Source organism: Salvelinus fontinalis, chromosome 4 (assembly GCF_029448725.1).
Source record: "Salvelinus fontinalis isolate EN_2023a chromosome 4, ASM2944872v1, whole genome shotgun sequence".
Classification (NCBI taxonomy): domain Eukaryota; kingdom Metazoa; phylum Chordata; class Actinopteri; order Salmoniformes; family Salmonidae; genus Salvelinus; species Salvelinus fontinalis.
In genome coordinates, this window is record NC_074668.1 from 61,473,315 (window position 1) to 61,488,304 (window position 14,990).

The following is a 14,990-nucleotide window of genomic DNA, read 5'->3' on the forward strand; positions in this document are numbered from 1 at the left end:
TTACCAGTCAAATGAATGCAATAAAGAGGTCAATGGAATACAGACAGTGGGGGATAGAATAAGGATGCAGGATTGCCGCACATTCAACAAATCTGATATAACAAAGTAGATATTAATCAAATCCGTCATGATTGATGTATTGTAACAGGCCCACAATATGGTTACTAAATTCCAATTTGGATATATTTGGCTGTTTTTGCTGCATAACATTTAGAAGTTGTTCCTTTTCCAGTTTAGAAGAAGTGACTGCTAAATGCTAACTCCCGTTCGTATGAGCTGGTAGCATAGCTAGCATATAGACATCTGTGGTGGTAGTCAAAGTCGTTTTTTAACTGCAATGCTGTTGATTGGTGACGATCTATACAAATATTATATTCAGATTTCTACCTCAACATAGTGTGAAATACACATATAAACAATAGCCTAAATGCAGGAAAATGTTGCTAGGGGGCAATGAGGAGATTTGGGATCTTTCCCCGACAGCATATTTCCCCCATGTGTTTCCATGGCATTTCCATTGTTTGGGTCAAGTTCCATTGACCTCTTTACTGCATCTTTTGCCAGGGTCTTTTGCCTCTCTATTCATTATATTTCTATGGTGCTGCCTGCCTACCACAGCTTGAAGTTCCAGTGAGATGGGTTATTATGATGTAAGAGGTAGAGGAAGAGATGACCTATGAAATGGTCTCTGTCTGCATGCATTAACATTGTCATATTTTTCAAAGAAACGCACAGGCAAGCCAAGCTCCACCAAAGAAAATATTTGTAAGGCCGAAGACCTTAGGGACGTTGTTCTAAAGGTAATACAATCAGTCGACCCCTAACCCAAAAGAAACCTGGTCTGTACTTAACTGTAGAAGTTTGAAATTAATGATGTTCTGTAGATACTGTCTCCTACTGCTAATACTGGTGCACTCAATCTATCAGCCAACAACAACAAAGCAATGGACTGATTTCAGTTTTAAAATATCTACATTTTTTGCACCTAGGGTTTACTAAGGGTTACTTATTATAATCAATCATAAAGGTATCTTAAAATACGGTGGAAATAATTATAACATGTTAAAATTGACTAAAATGACCCGTATATTATACAATAAGGCCCTATGTATACTTTTGCCTAATTGATATTGAAGACATAAGAACAAAAGAACAATCAGGTATAACACTATTTTTTTATTCTCCATTCCAAGCCATCACTAAACATTCCTCACTGTTTGCACCACTATAAAAGGCCAAAACTTTTCATCCATCATTTTTTTCATATAGTTAAGGAAAGGATATGTGAAAGTCTAAATTAGATCATTATTGAATGCTATACCAAAAAAACATTTTTAATATTCATCAGCCTCCCACACAAAGACAAGACTATTCATTCCATTCAACATTTCCAATGTCACGTTTTTTGCTCTGTTGTCCAGTTTTGTTTCCGGTTTTCCTATACTCATCCCTCAAATTTCGCTGGCTTTTATCTCACCACAAATGCTGCAAACACAGGCTGCCCCTCTCCAATTACATGTATGGCACAAAGACTCAGTGTGGCACACTGCATCCATGTCTCACATCTCTTCCTACATGTATCTCACTCCCCCTCTCTACACTTGAGTGGTTGTATTTCCTTTTGGTTAATCGGAAACTCCTTTGCCACAAAATACATTTTTATATTTATCTTCAGAAGCCTGTGTTGGAGGTTTTTTCGGATCATTAGGGACATCACATTTATATTAGCTTCAGACCAAGTCTACAGCCTGACTTATTGCCTCACCGATTGCCTCAGGAATCTGGATGTCGCCAGTCAGGTTCAAGTTCTTTTGTAATTCGCAGTCACTTTGCACCTCAACGGCATCCTCTGGCTTGTCAATGCCGTTGACACATTCCTTTTGCTGTGGCTCCGGGGCAGACACGGCAGCCGGCTCGGCCGCCTGCTCCTGACACTCCCCATTGACCTCAGGGGCAGAAGGCTCAGCAGTAGCCTCCACTGCGGAAACAACTTCTTTGTTGTCCAGCACAGCCTCCTCTTGCTCAGCGCTGGCCTCCTCTGCAGCAGCAGGTGCAGCAGATTCTGAAATTATGATCTCCGGGATGGGTTCTGCGATGTCGGCAGCCTCTGGCTCTGCTGCTTCAGTTACTGCATCAGCAGCTTCAGATTCAAGCTCTGCTATGGATTCTTCTACAGGTAGGGGGAGCTCTTCAGCGGCTGGTTGTGGGATGGATTCTGCCTCTGGCTCTGCGGCTGCCTCTGTGGCTGACTCTGACACGGCTTCGGCAACTGATGCAGGCTCCTCCTCCGGGGAGGGTGAAACTGCTTCTGCCTCTACTGGTGCCTCGACCACAGCCTCAGGTTCTGGGGCCTTCCCTGTAACAGTCTCTGTTTCAGGCTCTGGAGCAGCAGGCTCTGGTTCTGTAGTGTCTGTAATCTTTGCTGTCACCTCTGTGGCTTGTTCTGTAGCCTCAGAAGCCTTTTCTGGTGCTGCAGCTAGCTCCACAGAGGCTGCCGCAGGCTCTTCTGGTGCAGGCTCTTTTGGTGCTGCCTCAGGCTCTTCTGGTGCAGGCTCTTTTGGTGCTGCCTCAGGCTCTTCTGGTGCAGGCTCTTTTGGTGCTGCTGCAGGCTCTTCTGGTGGAGGCTCTTCCACTGCTGGCTCTTTTGGTGCTGCTGCAGGCTCTTCTGGTGCAGGCTTTTTTGGGGCTGCTGCAGGCTCTTCTGGTGCAGGTTCTTTTGGTGCTGTTGCAGGCTCTTCTGGTACAGGCTCTTCCACTGCAGGCTCTTTTGGTGCAGTCGCTGGTTCCTCTAGTGCTGCTGGTTCTTCCGGTGCCTCTGTTTTATCTGGTGCTGCTGCAGGTTCCTCTGGTGCTGCCGCAGTTTCCTCTGGTGACGCTGCTGGTTCCTCAGCTGCTGCAGGTTCTTCCGGTGCTGCCACGGGCTCTTCTGGAGCTACGGGCTCTTTTGGAGCGGCAGGCTCTTCTGGAGCTGCGGCTGGTTCCTCTGCTACTGCTGCAGGTTCTTCCGGTGCTGCCACTGGCTCTTCTGAGGCTGCAGGTTCTTCTGGTGCTGCAGCTGGCGCTGGGTCCTCTGGTGCTGCAGCTGGTTCTTCTGAAGCCACTGGTTCTTCTGCTGCTGTCGCTGGTTCTGCTGGTGCTGCCACGGGTTCATCTGGTACAGCCGCTGGCTCTGCGGTGGCCCCCTTGGTCACTGCCTCTATAGCTGACAGGGCCTCTTCTGTCGCTTCTGTGATGGCTACCGCTGTCGACTCCACTGCTCCCTCCACCGCAGCAGACACCTTAGGAGCAGTCTTCGCTGCCAACTCAGCGACCGGAGCTGGTGCTTTGCTCTCCACGGCATGGGCCACGGCCTCAACGGCACTCACAGCAGCCACAGTAATCTCCTCCTTCTTGTCTTTTGGGTCGCTGACATCGTACCCCTTCTTCCTCTTGCTCAGCTTGCCTCCCATGGTGTCTCCTAAAAGTGAATAATAAAATCAGAATTACTTAACAAGTGTGATAGGTTGTTGCGTTTGAAAATATATGTGTAACAGTATAACTTTAAACCGTCCCCTCGCCCCGACCCGGGCGCGAACCAGGGACCCTCTGCACACATCAACAACGGTCGCCCACGAAGCATCGCTACCCATCGCTCCACAAAGGCCGCGGCCCTTGCAAAGCAAGGGGCAACCCTACTTAAAGTCTCAGAGCAAGTGACGTAACTGATTGAAATGCTACTAGCGCGTACCCGCTAACTAGCTAGCCATTTCACATCCGTTACACTCACCCCCCTTTCAACCTCCTCCTTTTCCGCAGCAACCAGTGATCCGGGTCAACAGCATCAATGTAACAGTATAACTTTACGTCGTCCCCTCGCCCCGACACGGGCGCGAACCAGGGACCTTCTGCACACATCAACAACGGTTGCCCACGAAGCACGGTCGTTACCCATCGCTCCACAAAAGCCGCGGCCCTTGCAAAGCAAGGGGCAACCCTACTTAAAGTCTCAGAGCAAGTGACGTAACTGATTGAAATGCTACTAGCGCGTACCCGCTAACTAGCTAGCCATTTCACATCCGTTACACTCACCCCCCTTTCAACCTCCTCCTTTTCCGCAGCAACCAGTGATCCGGGTCAACAGCATCAATGTAACAGTATAACTTTACGTCGTCCCCTCGCCCCGACACGGGCGCGAACCAGGGACCTTCTGCACACATCAACAACGGTTGCCCACGAAGCACGGTCGTTACCCATCGCTCCACAAAAGCCGCGGCCCTTGCAAAGCAAGGGGCAACTCTACTTAAAGTCTCAGAGCAAATGACGTAACTGATTGAAATGCTACTAGCGCGTACCCGCTAACTAGCTAGCCATTTCACATCCGTTACATATGCATAGCATATATCCATTTCCTTTAACTACCCACCACAAACCTCAATACCAACTTAAAGCTGAAGAAAATGCAAGGCATTGCAATCATGCCTCCTGTCTCCGAGAAAGCACTCAGTCAGGCTTTAAAGGGGGAAGTCATTTCAATCTGGAAACCACACTCTGCCAAATACTATTGGCTAAAAGACAAATGACCACTGCATGGGAACTACTCCAAGTTCTAAACTATCCAGTGCTCTTGTATAAACCACAGGACAAGACACCCTCTCTGGAGTCCTAGATAATGTTATTATGTGCCAAGTGAGCCTCCCATTCCACTGTTGCCCTATAATGGTCTGTTTTAGTTGTACACTTATTCCCACTGGTATACTTTTAGAATAGCAGGTTAGAGGCACAGTTAGAGGAGGAAGGGGGACTTGAGTTCACAGAATAAAGAAAAAAACACAAACGCTTTTAGCTATAGGTTTTGGGAACCTATTGAGCACTTGTTGTCAGGACATCTAAAATGACTGCAAGCAAACCAAAAGAAAGAGAGGGAGAGAGAGTAGGAGAGAGAGAGAGGGGGGATATAGCTATCTAGTGCACTGTAAATAAGTAAGGGATAATCAACGAGGGGTTATTCGTTCTGTGGAAAATAATGAAGGATGTGGAATGCCCTTCAGGCCAATCAGAAACGACTATTGAACAATGCCATGGTATTTTGAAAACTACAGGTTGGTGATACATTTTTTGGGGCTATGGTCTGGATTTGGTCTATCGTTTAGTGCAAGGGTTAGATAAGATTCAGGCCAGGGTACATGGATAAGATAACATATTATTTTACAGAACACAAACTCGTGTTCTGCACACTCCTGTTACTTGCAACCACTAAAGCATTGGAATTAAGTAAGGGATAATCATGTGACTTTTGCATTCAAAAGCTGCTCAAACAAAACATGTTAAAAATGTATGATAGCCAATGAAATCTACCATGCAAAAATACCTGTGTATTATTTAAGCAATAATGCCCGGGCGGGTGTGGTATCTGTCCAATATACCATGCTAAGGTCTGTTCTTTTACATAACGCATTGTGCCTGGATACAGCCCTTAGCCATGGTATATTGGCCATATATCACAAATCCAGAGGTGCCTTATTGCTATTATAAACTGGTCGCCAACGTTATTGGAACAGTAAAAATACATGTTTTGTCATACCAGTGGTATACAGTCTGATATATCACGGATGTCAGCCAATCAGCATTCAGGGCTCAAACCACCCAGTTTATAAAGGGGAAAAATGCATGCTCTAGAATGCCCTTCAAGCCAATCACAAAGGACTATTCAACAATGCCATGGTATAATACTGAGTAGTAGTATTCCGAGTTAGTACTATGCATCATCCACTGATGACAAAAACATATAGCTAAACTATTTGCTTAAGTATGTGTGTAGGGTTAAGGTTATCACATTGGTCTCACTCACAAAAGAGTGTTTATCTTATTCCATTGCCATGCTTGTAAGAGGAAGAGCTGTTTTCAACATACCTCAACTTCCCTTCCCTCTATCAGAAAACCGAGAACTGGGAATTAAATGTTATCTGAGAGATATGTTTGGTGATAATAGTACTAAATTAATCCTTAAAATAATAGTAGGCTGGCTGTCAAAGAAATCAATATTTACCATTGGAATGGATAAACTAAACAGGCATTATAGGTTACAGGTTTCTTCTGCCTGACATACAGTATCAAGTGAAGCCAAAATGTGGAAAATGTTAAAAATGCAGGCGGTTCTCAAAAAATACTATTCTTTGAGGCAAAACTAAGTACGAACGTAACAATAGACTATGGCATTTTCCGCAAGTACTTCGTTTGACCATATCCAAAATGTCACAAACATAGTTGAATCTAATTTGTCTTTTTCGTCAGATGGGTGAGAGAGCGACTGCCACATAGCATATTTATCTGAACTGCAGCACACACCGGCGTGATCATAATAGGAGCTGTCCATAGTACTGCATTGGGGCAATCAAGAAGGGATGCAGACAGAGGGAGCCATGTGCCAGGCCAGCGCCGGTAGGCTAAACAGCTAAATCCATGCTGATATCAGAGCAGCGATAGTTCCCCTCCACTAAACTATCGGATAAACAGGCTTTCATATTCCTCCCAATCACTGTCCATATTTGAGGGTCGCTATAGCATGCGAATTAAGTTAATTGCGGGGGTTATTTAATGTGTTTGACTCAATTAATTTAATCGGTTTATATGACATTTGCCTATACACACACATTGAAAGAAAAACCTTCAGACATTTCAAAATTAGATTTCAATATACATCTGCCAAAAGCACATGACAATGTTCACATATTGGGGAAGTACATGGAGCCTATAGGCGAGGGGATGAAATAGTACCAGTTTAGGGGTGTGAGGGACAAACCAATTACAGCAATATGATCACACACAGATTACTGCCATGAGTGATTTTGTCTTAAAACTCAAATATGGCTAAAGACACCTTTAATTACGATGAAGTAAAATGCGCAGAGAACTCCTGTTGCCATAGCAAGGCACTGAGAAACGTACATCCTAGCCTGCTACAGAATTAAGTTAACTGTGAAACCCACCTGATTGTAAAAAGTATACATTTTATAGTTTGGATGGATGTCAGTCTTTGATGTTTGTCATTATAGAACAAATATAAGTCATTATTTAAAACGATATATTATCGACAGTGAAGGCACAAGCGCAGTGACTCCATCCCCCCAACCATATTACACACCGCTACTCCACTCTATCTACCCTGTTCGTTAATGTAGCCATACCGTCTAGTGGGGCTCCACAGGCGTGTGGAAAATATGTTTGTATTTTTTATATTAAGCTTGAATCTTGATTTGTCATCTTATTCTGCACTTTATATATTTTTTTAATGTATTACATAAATTGATTTGGGCACACACAGCCCTATCACCCTGATGCTTCTGGATATATTTTTTCTACTCCTCATAGCGCAGACAAATTGTTAAAATCCCAGCCAGTAGTCCTTGGAACATCCACATAATTAAACGCAAATCATGGCTCGAAGATGTTGAATCTGAAAATCTAGCAAGCACCGGTAGGAATGCAAATACATGGACAAAAGAGAACAAAGGATAGCTTATCCAACTCTTTCTCCATTCTCTATTCTCCAATTTACCACAACAGCATGCTCTATATGTTCTCTTATTTTCTCCAGAATAAAAAAAATAACATACAAAAGCTGAAAAATATAGATACAAAGTTCACCAACCTGGATTTCTGCCTTAAACCCAAACGGTAAGGAGAGTCGAGGAGCTGATGTATTCCCTTGCAAGACTGAGCACGGACTGATAATAGAAAGAATCTTGCGACTGAAAGCTGCACCAAAGCCCTCCTCGTTCCCTGAGGTGCAATCTAGGACTGTGCTTTTTTGAAGAGTGCCCCTATAGGTTTGCCAGCCATCATTCGCTATCACAATCTATCCCACCCACTGCGTGCAATCTAGGGGAAAGTGGGGTAAATTGAGCCATTTTTTACATTCAGCATCACTCTGTCAAGGGAAATATAGTATTCTTTCTAACAAAGATATCTAGGCTACATATATTTCAGGATGTTGTGTATCCCTGGAAATATTCAGAATTCATGTAAACGTTACAGTTTGGAAAACGGAAAAAATAGCTTGTTTTCTCTTAGCACAACTTACCCCTGGTATTGGGTAAATTGAGCCGCAGGACAGGGTAAATTAAGCCACCTACAAATTTAAAGCCTTGTCTATCTCAGACGAGGCCGGTGGGAGGAGCTATAGGAGGATGGACTAATTGTAATGTCTGGAATGGAACGAATGGAACGGAGTCAAACATGCAGTTTCCATATGTTTAATGTGTTTGATACTGTTCCATTTATACCATTCCAGCTTTCACAATGACCCCTTCCTCCTATAGCTCCTCCCACCAGCCTCCAATGGTCTATTTTTATTTCCCCATACACAATTCAACACAATCACAATCACTTTTTTGTCTTTTAATAATTTTAAGAATCTTTTAACACAGGCTTAACACCTAACAAACAATGTACTTAAAAAAAAAAACTTTTAACATAGGCCAGGCACTGTTGTTACCTCATATCCCAGCGACAATGAAACGCTACTAGCGCACACCGCTAACGAGCTGGCCATTTCACACTGGTTACACTCATCTCCCTTTGACCTCCTCCTTCTCTGCAGCAACCAGTGATCCGGGTCAACAGCATCAATATAACAGTGTTGCTTCCATCCCTCTCCTTGCGCCAACCTGTGCTCGAATCAAGGACCCTCTGAACACATCGATAATAGTCTCCCTTAAAGCATCTATCCCTCCACAAAAGCCTAGCATAGCAAGGAAATCATCTACTTCAAGGTCTCAGAGTAAGTGACTTCACCGATTGAAATGCTACTAGCCTGCCATTTCACACCAGTTACACAAGGATGCACTTTCACACTAGGTTTAGGACCTCAAATATAAGCTTATAGAGACCCTAACTGATGTATAGAATAATCTTTAAATGATCTACTTTGGTGTAGATACAAGCATCATAAAACCTCTTAACACAAAAAAAATATTTCACTTGATGAAAATACATTTTTTGGACCTAACTTGCTTACCACTTTTTCCATGTGGTTTCTTCCTTCAGACTCCATAAAATGATGACCTCAATATTTGGTCAAAATATAAATGTTGTGCATGGTTTCCTAGAAACAAGGGTGGCTCAACTTACCCCTTTGGCTCAACTTAGCCCCTCTCTTCTATACTCTAGTGCATACTTCTGTAGATTAGATGGGGTTTACACATTTGAATGCCCACTCTTATTTCACGTCATAAGTGATCACTAACACAAAGGTCTTTTTTCGACTTAAGTTTGTATTATACTGATGTAGTCTTATTTAGTCTTTATCTGTGTGGTGAGTGGTGACAAAGAGGGCAATAACACAGCAATAACCCCTTCCTCCCCCAATCAAAGTCAGAAACCGACTATATTAAGGACCTTATTCTTCGGTGGTTCCTGGTGGAATGTTGAAATTACAATATTATGTTTCATATTTTTTTGTTGATTTCACCTTTATTTAACCAGGTAGGCTAGTTGAGAACAAATCTCATGTATCGGTTCAACTAGAATATATCTATTGCACCACAGTTTCCCTACAAAGAATCGTGGTCAAATTGAATAATACAGAATGGAAATGTGTTCTTTCCGCTATTGTGTTGGATGACTAAATATTTTGCAGTATTATGTAACTCAGTCCCTTTACTCCAGGACCTGTTTAAGCCAATTTAACCACGTGACATCAGGGCCGTAGCTACAGTACATATGAGCAGGGTTGGGGAGTAAAGGATTACATGTAATCTGTTACATGTGTAAGGTTCTGTATTTTATTTTTTTGTCAACCCTGTGTTCTGCTTCGTTGTGTTCTTGAACGTAGCCCTGTTTCCTTGTGTTCTTGAACGTGGCCCTGTCTTTCATTTTTGTTCATTGATATCACCTGTGTTAGTTACTCATCTGGTCTCATCAGCTCCTTATTTAGTTCAGTTCATTCTGTTTGTGCCTTTGTGAGGTATTGTTTGTTTTCACTCTACTAAGCCTTTCTTAGCTTGTTTGTGAGAACCATAGCCTTCAGTCCTAGTTTTGATTCACCTTCCTGTTTGCCTACCTGTGTATGACCATTGCCTGCCTGTGACCACGATTCCTGCTTTCTGCGAAGGCAAAATAATCCTGCCGCGCTCTGTGCGTGAATCTACACCTTTTTCTCCCAGAGTATTCATTACAGAAAACCTCACCTAAAAACGGATTGGATTCAGCGGAGAAGAGCAGGGTGGATTTCGTTGTCTCTACTCACAGGCAAAGCCCTGGATTGGGCCAGTGCCAACAGCACAGAACTTGGATCCGAGACCCATTTCCACACCCTTTTCAAAAATGTATTTGATCACTCTCCTTCCGGTCTTCCTATAGGAGATCTCCTCATAGAACTTCAACAAGGACGCAATTCAGCTGCCCAGTATGCCCGCGGGTTCCGCACCATGGCTGCAGGGAGTGGATGGAGTAAGGCTGCTTTACTTAGCATCTTCCGAAGTGGGCCCAACAGCACTTCAGGTGGAGGTGACCTTCAGGATTTAAATCAATACATTCGTATTTCACTCCATCGACCTCGTCGCCGACCGCTGAAGAACTCTGCCACCCAGGAATCCGAAACGTTCTCTTTCCATGACTCCGTCATCCCGTCCGAGTCTTCCAGAGCCCATGCAGTATGGCCATGCTCCTCCCGTGTATCGACCGTCAAAGGAGAATCCAAGAAGGGCTCTGCCTATACTGTAGAGGGAAGGATCATCTACTCAGCCATGTTCGCCCCTCACGGCGAGATGAGAAGGGTCCCTCCACTGCCATGCAGGTAAGCGTGTTATTTCTTAATGTCTCCCAGAAGCAATTCCCCATCCCAGTATTGATAACTGTGAAGGGGGTTAGTAAGTACGTAGAGGGCTTGATAGATTCGGGAGCAGCAGGTAATTTCATCGATCACCAGCTTGAAGAGCTTGACATTGGTCTAACACCTGTCACCCCTTCCTCAAGGATTAACACCCTGGACGGGCAGCCATTGGGCACGGGCTTCATTACACACCTGACACAGAGCGTCACCCTCCAGATTGGAGTCTCCCACACTGAAACCATTCAACTCATGGAACTCTCATCCCCCGAACAGCCACTCATCCTCGGACACCCCTGGCTTCGTCGTCACGACCCTGCCATCTCGTGGCAACAAGATTAACTACTCTCCTGGTCTTCTACCTGCTTCACCAGTTGTCTCAGCCTACCGTGCAGAGCCACCACCATTGAGGCCTCTGCAGTGCCACCCACCATACCATCTAAATACACACAGTACAGCAATGTCTTCAGCAAAATCAACGCCTCCACTCTGCCACCACATCACCCAGGGGACTGTGCTATTGACTTACTCCCTGGAGTGTCCCCACCAACGGGCTGTGTTTGCCTCATTTTCCGGGATAAATAGGGGGTAATGGAGAACTACATTGATGAAACACTCAAACGGTTATATTTGTCCTTCTTCCCCATCTGCGTCCAGTGTCTTTTTCGTTGGAAAAAAGAACGGTGGTCTCCGTCCATGTATTGATTAGCGTTCCCTGAATGACGTCACGGTTAAGAACTGTTTCCCTCTTCCTCTGATCCCAGCGACCCTTGAACAAGTGGGCCGTACCAACATCTATACAAAACTTGACATGCATATAACCTTGTCCGTATACGTGAAGGCAACGAATGGAAGACTGCCTTATTCACCGCACGAGGGCACTACGAATACCTGGTCATGCCTTACTAATGCCCCCGCTGTCTTCCAATCCTTTATGAACAAGGTTTTCCAAGATATGATCAACCGCTTTCTCATCGTCTACATTGACATCCTGATTTACTCCCACTCCCTGAAGGAACACATACGGCATGTGCAAAACGTTCTTCAATGGCTGCTTGACCATAACCTTTACGTGAAGACTGAAAAGAGCACCTTCCATGTAACCTCGGTATACCTCCTCGGTTTCGTACTGACACCTGGAGGGGTCAGCATGGATGAGAACAAGGTCACCGCCGTCAGTAACTGGCCCAAACCCACCACTGTTAAGGAACTCCAATGTTTTATTGGGTTCTCCAACTACTATCGCCGGTTCATTCGGAACTTCAGGTCTACTGCCACTACCATTACCAGCCTGGACCCTTCAATGGACTAGTACCGCACTGACTGCTTTAAACAACTTGAAACGCCTTTTCACCTCAGCTCCTGTCCTTCGCCAACCTGATCCGACCCTTCCTTTCACCCTGGAGGTGGATGCCTCCGAAGTAGGAGCCATACTCTCTCAGCGGGTGGGAACACCTCCAAAATCACATCCCTGTGCCTTCTCCAGGAAGTTATCCTCCGCTGAGAAGAATTACGATGTGGGGAACAGAACTCCTCACCATCAAGCTGGCCCTCGGGAGTGGCACCACTGGTTGGCGGGTGCACAACATCCCTTTCTAATCCTAACAGATCATCGTAATCTGGAATATATCAGTGGTGCCAAGAGGTTAAACTCCAGACAATCCCGCTGGGCTCTTTACATGCTTCCATATTCACGTTACTTACATCCCTGGAAATATAAACGTAAAGGCTGACGCTCTCTCCCGCCAGTTTGACCTTCCGACCAGTAACTCAGACCCTACACCCATTCTTCCTTCCTTTTGCATTATGGGACCGGTACAGTGGGAGGTTCACTCTGCCATACAAGAAGCCCAAACCTCAGACCCGGCTCCTCCTGAGACACCAGCTGGGAAGAGTTGCGTACCAGCAGCTGTTAGAACCCAACTGATGTAATGCTGTCACACGTCCTTGGGGTCAGGACATCCGGGCATTACATGAACCACCGAACTTCTAGCCCGTAAGTTCTGGTGGTCCTCACTGACATCTGACGTAAGGGATTACATACTCTCCTGTCCAGTCTGCGCCAAAACCAAAAGCCCTCGTAATCTCTCTTCTGGTAAGCTTCAACCTTTGCCAATCGCTCACAGACCCTGGTCCCACATAGCTGTTGACTTCATCACAGACCTTCCTGAATCCTCTGGTAACACCACCATCCTTGTCCGACCATTTTTTTTTAAATGTCTGGGTCCTCATTTACCTAACGCCATGGAATTGGCTGAGTATGTTCCTGCAGGTGTTCCGTCGATTCCGGAGGACATCGTCTCTGACTGTGGGCCCCAGTTTGTCTCCCGGCTGTGGTGAGCCTTCTGTGACCGACTGGGGGTCGCCCTCAGCCTCTCCTCCGGCTACCATCCCCGGGCCAACGGGCAGACAGAACGCCTGAACAAAGAAATAGAGAAGTACCTCCGCCAACAATGTTCTGCCTCTCCACACGACTGGATTCGGTATATGGCCTGGGCTGAATACGCTCAGAACTCGCTCATGCTTTCATCCCTGGTACTGTCCCAGCTGTCGACGACTGATTTTTGGTGTAGTGCGCAGGTATGCGAGACCACTCACCGGCATCTGCAGGAAGCCTTTAATACCCAGAAACGCTTTGCCGACAGACACCACCGACCTACAAAACACTGCCGACCTACCCTGCAAAAAGTTCTGTCCTTGCTTCATTGGTTCCTTTAAGATAACCCATCGCATCAACCCTGTCATGTACTGCCTCCAGTTACATCGTCAGTATAAAATCTCCTCCTCCTTCCATGTGTCTCTGTTAAAACCGGTCACCTACAGTTCTCTTCATCCTCCAGTCTCAACCTGCAGTGCGCCCCCATCGTTGGATGTCGGAGGGGAACCTTCCTACGCCATCCTTGATTCCAAATGCCTGAGGTCACATCCACTATTTAGTGGACTGGGAAGGGTATGGACCTGAAGACCGGTCCTGGGTCCCTGACCAGGACATCCTTGACCCAGAGATGATTCGGGCATTCCACCGTAACCGTCCTGATTGTCCCGCTACTCGGGGTCGACACCCGAACAGACCCACTGGACATCAGTGGAGAGGGTACTATAAGGTTCTGTATTTATTTTCTTAGTCAACCTTGTGTTCTTGAACGTAGCCCTGTCTTTAATTTTGTTCAGTTCATTCTGTTTGTGCCTTTGTGAGGTATTGTTAGTTTTGAATCTACTAAGCCTTTTCCTAGCTTGTTCGTGAGAACCAGTTATAGCCTTCGGTCCTGCCTGTTTGCCTACCTGTGTATTGCCTGCCTGTGACCACGATTCCTGCCTTCTGCGACGGCGAAAGAAACACCTGCCGCGCCTTGCGCATGAATCTACACCTTTTTCTCCCTGAGTATTCATTACAACATGTAAGGAATTACTTTAATACGTTACCAGCAAATGTTTACAGATACTTTTGAAAAATTTGGTAAACATTTTTTTAAATATTTAACTAGGCAAGTCAGTAAAATAGATCTTATTACAATTACGGCCTACACCGACCAAACCCAGACAATGCTGGGCCAATTGTGCACCGCCCTATGGGACTCCCAATCATGGCCGGCTGTGATACAGCCTGGATTCAAACCAGGGTGTCTGTAGTGACACCTGTAGCACTGAGATGCAGTGCCTTAGACCGCTGCGCCACTTGGGAGCCTGAAATGATTACTTCAAGAAATACTTTTAATTTCATAAAGGATGTTTGCGAGAATCTTTGACACTCGTTTTCTCAATGACATTCAGCATTGAAAAAAGGCTGAAGTTTAAGGTGGTTCCACCTGAGCGAGTCTGACCACAAGTCAGAGACCACTATGATGACACACCAAATGTGTTTGATGGCTTGCAGAAATAGCTTGGACTGTAGGTCTTTGTAGGCTATGTCTTCCAATGGTGCGACTGCTGTCGGCATCCAAAGATTATCCAACTTGAATAAACGCTTGGCAGTAAGGATGACAGCAGTGGCGTAGTCTACGGCGATACGGATATCACTTATTATTGATGTAACTCACTGCTCTCTCATTTAGTTATTTGCGCCTTACGTTTTGTTGTTGTGGATGACTATTCACAAATCTAAATATGTATTTGAACCCACTTTTTTATTTTTTTATTCAAGAAGTTCAAGCTGCCTATCAATCATTGTTTTTGAAACCAGTGG

At 45.2% G+C, this 14,990-nt stretch overlaps 1 protein-coding gene across 1 annotated transcript; it reads right to left on the reverse strand.

Moving 5' to 3' along the window:
* Positions 1-1,161: 1,161 nt before the first annotated feature.
* si:dkey-56m19.5 (skin secretory protein xP2) lies at positions 1,162-7,863 on the reverse strand. The gene is made up of 2 exons (XM_055920887.1): positions 7,628-7,863; positions 1,162-3,457 (listed from the first exon to the last, which is right to left on the reverse strand). Exon 2 carries the CDS (start codon positions 3,447-3,449, stop codon positions 1,731-1,733), a length of 1,719 nt encoding a protein of 572 aa, XP_055776862.1. The 5' UTR covers positions 3,450-3,457; positions 7,628-7,863; the 3' UTR covers positions 1,162-1,730.
* Positions 7,864-14,990: the final 7,127 nt, after the last annotated feature.